Genomic DNA, 10,423 nt, shown 5'->3' with positions numbered 1-10,423 from the left:
TTATAGTATAAGGAGCGTTAATTAATTCATCAAGTAAAAATAAAATGTGTACAATCCATCTATCAATTTAAATAAAGATAATTTTAGAAGATGAAAAATTATTAAAAATAATTTAGAATCGTGTAACATATAATTATATCATTTTTTATGTATGTATAGAGGATGAAAATTGAACCACAATGAAGGGTGGTCGGACCCTATGAGGACTCAAGTTATAACTTTCCATTTGGAAAATCCCTTCAAGATACGATGACCTCTAATCTTTTTCTAGTGGCAACTATTTCCTACTGAACCCATTTTGGTGCCTCTTCAATCTTTCACCTTCCTCCAAGAAAAGAGAGATGTAATCGTTATACGTTTTTTTTCCTTGATTGAGGGACCTTCTCTCCTTTGCATTTGAGCCTAGTAGCTTGCACTATAAGTTGCTCTGAGGCTTCTCTTCTTACATCCCCCCACCATGACTTTGTCATCCTTCTAACTATTCATAAAGTGTTATGACAAGTCTTTGTCTCTTTAGTAATTTTTGAAAATAGGTTTTCTCTTCCCTTGTCAGAAATATCACAAACTTGTGTGTTGTTCATAAGAGAGGTGAATAAATTTGGCTCAACCCATAGTCTTTGGCCTCCTATAATCTTAATTTTTCTACTCTAGAAAATAGAGAAAATGTAATTGGGACCAAAAACAAGGAAATAAAATCTTTTGATGGATATTTCTAGAGAATGATTGATAACAAAAATGAAGATCACCAAAACAAACTTTTTCCCACTGCTACATGAGAGAATGCAAGTATTATTAAACTAATTTTGATGATCCTTAGATGGTAATAATTACAATGGATGGATAGAATGATGCATGAATTATTTATGAGAAATCATATTAATAGAAATTACTAGATTGTTGGGCCCCTAGATTTATGTTACTCATTGTTATAATGAATTTCATTTATTTACATGTTCTTTTTAATGTGTGCAAAATTTGAGTTCTATTTTGGATTGACATTACAAATAAAAATCATCATTTTCATTTTAGTTTTAGGGAGATGTTCTTGTTATATTGAAAATTAGAATTTTATTTCTATTTTATGCTTTTAAATATTTCTATTTCCAATTTTCCAATTTTGTTTCTTACAAGAGGTTTGAAAACACATACCAATGTTGAAACTTGTATCTAGCTTGACATGAATTTTCAATATATTTCAAGATCAAAATCAACCCCTAAATCTCTTCCACTTAATAATGACAAAATTGAGCCATAGTTTTTTTAAACACATTAATTTAAAATTTAAATTTTATCCATATATTGTAAATGTTTACACTATTATAACAAAAATTATTTTACCCTTTGGATCATATATTTGTACAATAATAAATTTTAAAAGTTCTACATAGATTATATAAGATAACATAAGTTCAATTGAAAATAAATGTTTAGATAATTTGTGAAACACAAGAAATTGCTATAGGAACATGATAAATTTCATGTACTCTAATTATAGAATGATATTAATAATATCATCTAGCCTTCTTTAGATCAATATAAATATAAACTTTTTAACTCATAAGAATTACACCCAAACATAAATGGGAATAAAAAGATGTATACTTTGTGCTAGTTCTCACATCATCCATGTTTTTTGAGCTACTTGTAAGCCAAATCTCTTTTATGCATGAAAATAATATCAAAATTTGATGGCATGTAGAACATTAATGGTTAAAATATCAATTAAGCTTTTTATAATCAAATCTGAAGTTACTTATTTTTGATAAAGATAACTTCTATGCAACTTAAATCAATATCTATGAATTGGATTCATGATATGCTTTTTAGATTATACTAATATTTCATGATATTTGTATTAGATATATATAATTATAATTCTACATATTAAATTTAAATGATTATTTCAAAATAAAATTATAATTATTTAAATACCTATACATAAATCTAAAACTATTTATAACTATGAACCATTTAAAAAAAGTTGTTTATTAGGAATACTCAAAATTAACGAAACAATTTTAATTGTTTGGAGTGCATGAATTCTTTTGTCCGGCGGCAAGAGCTACGAGACGCGTGGAAACTTTCGGAATTCGCTTGGCTAATCATCCGTTTCGATTTTGCGTATCAACAAAAGGAAGAGATTCTGTATGGTATCTTCCATTCGGCACTCCGGCTGCCGCCGGTTTTATTATCATTACTCACAGACAGCAGGTTATATATGCTCATGCACACCCACTCAATCCCATCCATCTTCAGCCTGTGAAAGGATTCGAGGCAGAATTCAATGGCAACTAAAAGTCTCGTTTCTCTAATAACGCTGGCCTCGCTATCATTAATGATTATGGTATGTGACCCCGTCGATGCTGCCAACGTTTTTACAGTAGGTGATGACAAGGGATGGACAATTGGCTTTGACTACCAGGCGTGGGTACAAGGCAAACAATTCCATGTCGGAGACAGACTGGGTAATTTCATTCCCATCCAATTTCTCTTTTATATATACTTATGCATTGCTATGATATTTTTTAGTATGAATTTGAACGTCTGTATTGACTTTGATTGTTCATAAAAATTAATACCCGTTTTATCTGAATGTGTATTTGGTGGGTGTTACAGTGTTCAACTACCCGAAGGGAGTCCACAACGTGCTAGCAGTAAATGGGTCATCATTTGCAAACTGTTTTAATGAAACCATCTCTGGAAAGTTTGAGAGCGGGCACGATGATCTACAAATTAAGAAAAGCGGGAATATATGGGTTATCTCTGGTGTGGGGCAGGATTGCGAAAACGGTATGAAGTTCAAAATGACAGTTATTGAGGATGAGAGTCCAACTGCTTCACCTGCACCTGAACCAGCACCAGAGTCATCAGACTGGACTGGAGATTCAGAACAACATTGGCCTACTCCTGCTCCATCTTCTGGCTATCGCTCAAAGCCTTGGTAGGATGCTTCTGTTAGCAATTCCAACAATAAGTTTGGACGTTCTTCAAGTGCGTTTTGTGTATTATGTGTGTGTAGTTAAATGCTTTGTCGTGCAAGAAATTGTTTGCGACAATAAGATATGTAGCGGTTTACAAGAACTCCAGGAATGATCGGCGTTGTTAATTTCAATTAATTTTTTAGTTTAAATAATTTGTTAATCTAAACAAACATTTAATTTTATATCTTTCTGCCAGCCACTGTGAAAGTCGTAGATGATCTAGATATGACACGTTTCCTTGCATTTCTTTGTCTTTGATTATGTCCCATGGCGTAGTACGTTCCCATGTGCTCAGTATATCATGATTTAGTTAAGCTATTAAAAATTTAAAATGCATGTTCCAGAAGCTAAGTTTCTTAAAATTCAACTATTATCTAATGATCCACATGTCATAAACTTTAAGTGAAATGATTATATTCTTGTATTTATAACAGACTTGTAGATCTATTTTAGCAACCAAAATGATCACTTCACTTTAAGTATCATTCAAATCAAAGAATTTCCATCAAAATGTTTTATTATTGCATATATCATTGTCACATGTGTGATATAAATTTTAATTTTTCATTAACATAATGTTAATAGTCATGTGATCATGAAGAAATTTCAATGGAGGATTGTAGAGTTATCGTCATGCATATGGTCACTACTATAAAGTTTGTAACACCTTCAAGTTCAACGTTGATTGTTCTCATATTGTATAGGTAACTAATGGGTTCCTTGATATAGTTGGTCAACACTAGACCATATATATTTTGCATTGAATACCTTGAGTTAGTCCCTAGTAGATCCTAGATTGGAGTAGTGGGCAGCAACAAAATATTTTCTCAAATATTTAAACAACACAGTGGAGTGCCATCTAAGCTCTAGTTCATGAATGGTATCTTCATTAATAAAGTTCAATGACACTAAGCACAATAAAGGTAAAGTACATAGTAACTAGTACCATTATTTATGAGGCTGGTTGGATGTACATATTAATTATGGGGTTGCTTTTATCAAAATTGAGATCCCATGATCATTTACTATGATAATCAAACTTGTGTGAAACTATCAAAGAATCTAGTGTTTCATGACACATCAAATCACATAGCTATTAGATATCAATTCATTAGATATAATATTCTAAAGAGAGTACTCAAATTCTAGTACATCTCCATAGATCACTTGCTAGTTAATATTCTAACCAAGCCCTTAACCAAATGGAAGATTGAAGTCCTTGTAGACAAACATGGATTTGTGTACAATTATTTTCTTTCTAATAAGGAATATTGAATTTCTTAGCTTAAATACAATTTTTTTAATAGGTTTAGTATTAACATGTTAAAAGAAGATTAAGTTTTTGAATTGGTATATTTTATATTTTAGTTAATTTATTATTGGGAAAGTCTGTCAAGATATGTATCAGGGATTTAAAATTGTTGTCCTTCTCATCATTATAAATTATAGGGATGTTATTGTAAGTAAAGCTAACTTTTGAAGGTTACATTTTTAGTCAAAATAGTATAAAGATAGAACACGATAGAATATTGTAAGAAATTCATTTAGATTGTCTTTCTAAGAAATGAAAGACAATTTTTTTTAAGGAAGTAAAATTGGATGTAAGTTAAGAATATTTTCTGTAGAACTCTAAACATGTAAATAAATTGTGGAGCTGGCCAATGGAATTAAGGAGCTAAAGGAAGGTCATGACCAACATATTAAATCCCTAGAGGATTCTGTTGTTAAAATTCAAGATAATTTAAGGGTTGTTGTTGTCAACCAGAGTGCCATGGAGAATAGTTCCTAAGGTCTTAAGTAGTTGAATGCCCAAGCTCAGGTCATTCAAAATATTTTTGAAGTTGTTGCATTTCTCCTAATACCAACGTAAAATTTGTCAGATTGGTTGTTGCCAATGATTTCACTTTTGTCTCTTCTCCTGGGCCTTATACTAGGCTTCACAACAGGGATACGGGATCAACTCCAATTGATAGTATTTGTTCATAGGGTGTGTAGTATTAATTAGTAGTTGATGCAAAAGAATGAAAAATTAATGAAGTCTCTATAAGGTCTTCAAGGTCTTGTCTCCCTGTTTTTGTTGCTCTATTTTTCCTTTGTCTAGTGATTGGTTAGCATCTATTTCTTTTGTTTGTATGGTGTTGATATAGAGGGTTTCAAGGCCCCTACAAACTTATTTTCCCCTAATCAAAAAAATATAAAATAATTGTAACATATAATAGAATAGACAGGTAAGTAGGTAGATATAGAGCTAAAAAGATTAGTTGTAGAAAAGAAACAAGTAGAAAGTGGTATTAAAAGACTTGAAATGGCTAAGTAAATAATGACCTCCACCTAAAAATGCCTATCAAATACCCCCATCCTTATCCTCATACTTACTTTTATCTCACTTGTGTTCTCATGATTATCACATTCAAGTGACTTTAGCTACCTATGAAAAACCCTAGCTACCATGCCCTACCTAAAACTTAAAATCACAATCATGTTCACCCTTTTTCTTGGCTCTGCTATAGAAGAAACCCTAATTGATATACAAACTATTTCCCTATAAGGAAATAACTACTAACTCAGATATACATAGAGAGAAAATGAGCGAGAGAGGTGGTTGTTGTGGGCATATGAGGAAGCCAAATTGGATGATGATGAAGATCATGGGCATCTCCCTATGTCAATAATGTGTGGGATTTTTTCCATTTGGATCATTTCTTGGTTGTTGTGGATTGCGGTGGTGGTCTTTGTCAGCTTGGCAGCACTGTGTTCTGCCTTGCCTTTGCTTCGAGCTCTTACCTATGGTGGGATGCAGTTGTTGTGGTGCGAGTGGGGATTGTGCCTTTTTTTTCTATTTTGAGGCTGCGGTTTTTTCTTTCCTTGTGCTTGGATGCAATGGCTTTTGTTCCCCTTGCTTCCTTCCCTTCCCTGCCCCTACAGTCTCTGGCGTATGTGAGGGGTTTTTGATCGGAGCTTTTTTTGATGGCCTCGTTGATGTTCCTCTTTTTGCACCTTTTGGTCAGCTCTCTATTGGAGGTTGGAGCCTTATTGGTGTCTCTAGAGCCCTCCTTGATGTTTTGGGGGTGTTTTTTTGCTATTTTGATTGGCCCTAGTGCATCTGAGGATTTTCCCTTTTTCTGGTGTGGCTTGACCAGTGTGATGGCTCAATTTTTTTCCTTGTAGATCTTGATGGAGAGGGCTTGGTTGTGGTGTCCTTCACTCTTCTTCCCCCTCGTTGCCTTTCTTCTAGAGGTGGATGGATTTCTTTTTGGGGTTACTTTTTAGGTTGAGGGTTTTGCTGAGTGAGACCTCTTGGGTCTCGGTCTTAACGTCTCTTTGCTGTTGAGGTGCTTTGTGGCTTTCTGCACCAGTTTTTGGTTCCTCCACTCTTTTATTCATATAGAGGTGGGATCATCGGTGGAGGCTTTCTTGCTGGCCTGGGGCTCTTCAACACTGTAAGGTTTTGGGAGACGTCTTAAAACCCAACTTGCTTGTGCTCTTGGTTTCTCAACTATATCTTCAGTCTTCTTTGGGATCACCTATTGAGGTGTCCCCTTCTTATATTGAGGTGGAGAGGGTTTGTTCCGGTGTTGATCTTCCTTCTATTGAGGTGAAGGTGGGTGCAACAGGTTTCTTCAAGAGTGAGGTTTTTCTCTTTATGTTTTTTTTTGTGTTATATTGTCTGGTTGCTCACTGGAAGTTTTCAAGGGCCCAATATAGATCGTGGTTGTTTTTGGTTAAGGCTTGCGCTAGCTTTTTGCTACTCAAAGGTTTTTGGCTCAGGTTAAGGGGGCTGGGATTATCCCTGATATTTGGCTGAGGGTGAGTGTTGAACACTTGTTCTTTGTGAAGGTTATGGGAGCCTTTCAAAACCCTATGTGTTTAGATTGTTATCATATGAATATTTATTGTAATCTGGTGTCTTTGAAAGGTAGGGGTTCTTGAAAACATCCATGGTATTTGTTTAATGTTAAGAGAGCTCTTGCTAAACCCTTGAGCATGTGATTGTCGTTTTCCTTTTCTGTCATGGTTGTGGTTGGTCTACTATTTTTTCATGATTATGCCTCTGAGTAGCGTTGTATTGTGGGTTCCAGACTTTGGTAAAATCTGAGGGTTTCGGGTCTGTGTAGGGTGAAAAGTGAGACTAAGGAAACAAGTCCTAATCCCACTCTTATGTACACACTGTGGAATATGAAAGAGCCTAGGGAGGTAATTCACTTTGGCTACTTCTTGTGAGTAAGAGAGAGACAAGGATTACCTCTTAGGGTTTCTTTACCTTTGTTGTAAATGAGCAGTAAAAGTGATTCAAAGTGCAGATTTGAATGATCAACCTAGAGTCCAAGTATACACAAACAACCGTAATCTGAAAATGCAGAATTGAAACTAACTGATATGCAGCCAAAAAGTATAGGTTAAGAAGTGATTTTAGAGGTGCACCTGCGCCAGAAATCTGAGCCAGAATGTCCAGGACAAGGGTGCCATGCCCTTGTCTTGATTTTGCAAACAAGAAGCTACAACTAACAAATTGGAATTTGAAGCTTCTGAATTGTTGTTCTACCAAAATCCACCTAAAAATAGGAGGACCAAGGCTGCACGCCCCAGTCCCAGTAACTTTTTCTCAAATCTGACTCTTGGGACTATGTCTGTGTGCTCTATTGGTCCTCAAATTTGTAGTGGCGATCCAGTCTAGTATCTACACCTTGTTGGCAATTGACACTCTACTGGTTAAGTTTCATTATGTTGTCATTGATGGCAACATGTTTTTGGGTTCATGCTTCATATCATATACCAACAGGCACTTCACAGACTCTACATCAACATCGGCAGGATAGAAGATTTCTTTGTTCATCGGCAATGCAGGACGACATGGTATGATAAAGGATATCAGTATTGAAGGCCAACACATCTTGGATCTAGCTTCGACAACTTGTTTAATGCTTATTTATTTATGTTATAAGGCTGACATGTATGATGTAATTATATATATCCTTTTAAGACAACATAAGGCATAAATTTGTATAGGGTATATATAGGATATGCATAGATAGAAAAATGAATTTATATATAAGGGTATGGATGTAATGTAATGTGAAATATATCAGAGAGACTATGTATGTGAGGAATTCATTGTAAGGGTTATTCCGGTACTGAGGTTTTAACAGAAACAAACAGAGCTTAAACCGGAACTGTATTCTGGCATAGGAGATGCTATACTAAGTAGTTCACTATTCTCCAAATTGTAGTTTGGATTATTATGTAGTTAGTGAGACTCCTTTTGTGATGAGCCATGTGCTCTAGTCTGTAAGCCTTCCTGTAAGTGCAGACCCAACATATATTGTAATATCTCTTCATATGGCTAGTGAATTGATATTGTGGGTCACAAATCCAACCGTGGTTTTTCCTCATTGAGATTTTCCACATATAAATCTGAGTGTTATGGTTCTCATTTATATGTTTGGCTTATTGGTTGCATTACATCTTTCAATTTTGTCTATAGCAGTATATCGGTTGGTGTACGTATGTTTTGTTAGAGCTAAAATATTTCATTTTGGTATAACACTGATTCACCCTCCCTCTCAGTTTTATTGGTTTCCAACAATTGGTATCTGAGCCTTGTGCCTCGGAGGAAGTTTAACAGCTTGAGGAAGATCCTTAAACCAGAATCATTGAATATGGATTTTGAGAAATAGTTTGAGATGACACTTGAAGATTATGATGTTGAAAGATTGAAGAACTTAATGTTACAAGATGAGTTGAATTCTGCTAAAGAATTTATTCTTGTCCTGCAAGAGATATTTTCATCTGTTCAAGCTAGGAGGAAGGAACTTTTGCAAAATCAAGATGACGAAGATGCACTTAAGGAACAATGCAAAAATTAAGTCAGGAGAACATGGTTATGAAGAATGAAATGCAAACTATGACTATGAGGTTATTTAAGGATATTGAGGATAGAAAGAAAAAGGAAGAAAATCTTAGTGTATCCCTGAAGAAAAAATTTGAAGAATGTTGTAGGTTGACTCATGAAAATGAGATATTAAGGTCTAATTTGGTACAATGCCAGACCAATGAACAAGACATTGAGAGAAAAATGACAGTACTATGAGATGATTTAACTGCTGCAAGTGAGTACAAAAAAAAATTCAAGATCAACTCAGCACAACTTGATGAGTTATTGAAGAGATAGAGGCAGATTGGAGACTCTAGTGGACTTCGATTTGAGGAAGGACAGGGTTCCGGTACTGCTAATGAAGATCAAAAACATAAGACATTGGTAAGGAAATTTAATGCTTATAAATTCAATGGTAGATATTTCATTTGCAAGAGATCTGGTCATATGGCTAGGCAATGTAGTAACAGAGAAAATCAGAACCTTGATTCTGCTCACGGTAAATGTTTTAAATGCAATAAAATTGGTCATAAGACAAAAGATTGCAGAATGAATATGCTTTTGGAAAATTTGGACATATGGCTAATCAGTGTAGGTCAAGTGATATCACCAGTTTTAGCAAGGCAATTCAAAAGAACAATGTTACATGTTATGCATGCAATGAAGTCGGACATATTGCTAAGTTTTGTAGAAGCAAAAATCCACCAATTAGCAATAGAGGAATAAATGATAAAGGCAAAGAGAAGGTTAGATCATACTCAAAGATGGGTCAAAAAGACTAAAGAGCAATCATCAGATGGGAATGTCTTGGTTACCTATCCGACATAAGAGGCTACTCCTGCACCTGAAGTGAGCTCATCTGATAACTAAGGTAGATGCCTTAGGGGTAGGAAAATTTCATGAAAGATGATACATATTCCCCTAGAGGAGATTCTGGAAGATGTTCCACATATTGGAAAGGATTATTCGGCATTGATATATTTAGAGTGAGATCTAGTATTATTCATCGACAGTCATTTATGTCAACAAAAAATTAGTGTTTTATCAATGGATAAAAGGTCGATTACACTTCATTATTAATCACCCAGCATTCAGAGCGATTTCAAAGTAATTCAGAGCTACTTAGTGCAATCAGAAACTATTCAGAGGTGATCGGATTTTGTCTTGAACGATCACACCAGCATTTGGAAGGATTTGATAAGAGGTTTTCACCAGCAGAGTTCTAAAGGTATTTTTCTTGAATCATGGAATTAGGATCATCTTCTTCTCCTATCTTTGTTGCAAATCCAACTATAGTAGAAATTAAGGACCACCCCAGGCCAATTTTCAAACCATGTCCACATGTGGCTACGAAGGAAGTTTCGGTTGGAGCATTTTCTCGCATCTCAGAGGAAGCAGTATATGTAGAAGATGTTAGGGCTTATATTCATTGTCATATAGAGGACTTAGGTACTTTGGAAATCAAGGGGATATATATGAATGAACTCATGGAAGAATCTGGTAAAATCAAACTGACATATAAACACATCAAAGATCTAGGATTCACTAATATTCAAGATATTCCAGAATT

At 34.7% G+C, this 10,423-nt stretch overlaps 1 protein-coding gene across 1 annotated transcript; it reads left to right on the top strand.

Moving 5' to 3' along the window:
* The first annotated feature begins 2,035 nt into the window (after positions 1-2,035).
* Positions 2,036-2,945, top strand: LOC131857939 (blue copper protein 1b-like). Its single transcript, XM_059210729.1, has 3 exons — positions 2,036-2,211; positions 2,299-2,465; positions 2,617-2,945. The coding sequence occupies exons 1-3, from the start codon at positions 2,036-2,038 to the stop codon at positions 2,943-2,945; spliced, it is 672 nt and encodes a 223-aa protein (XP_059066712.1).
* Positions 2,946-10,423: the final 7,478 nt, after the last annotated feature.

Source organism: Cryptomeria japonica, chromosome 8 (assembly GCF_030272615.1).
Source record: "Cryptomeria japonica chromosome 8, Sugi_1.0, whole genome shotgun sequence".
Lineage (NCBI taxonomy): Eukaryota > Viridiplantae > Streptophyta > Pinopsida > Cupressales > Cupressaceae > Cryptomeria > Cryptomeria japonica.
The sequence above is the reverse complement of the archived record's forward strand: the minus strand, read 5'-3'. Positions and strand labels throughout refer to the sequence as shown.

Excerpts from the sequence above, each read along its gene's own strand:
- LOC131857939 (XM_059210729.1), top strand. The coding sequence starts at position 2,036 with ATGAATTCTTTTGTCCGGCGGCAAGAGCTACGAGACGCGTGGAAACTT. Across the intron at positions 2,212-2,298 it reads TCATTACTCACAGACAGCAG|TCTCGTTTCTCTAATAACGC; the intron begins GTTATATATGCT and ends GGCAACTAAAAG. Across the intron at positions 2,466-2,616 it reads CCATGTCGGAGACAGACTGG|TGTTCAACTACCCGAAGGGA; the intron begins GTAATTTCATTC and ends TGGGTGTTACAG.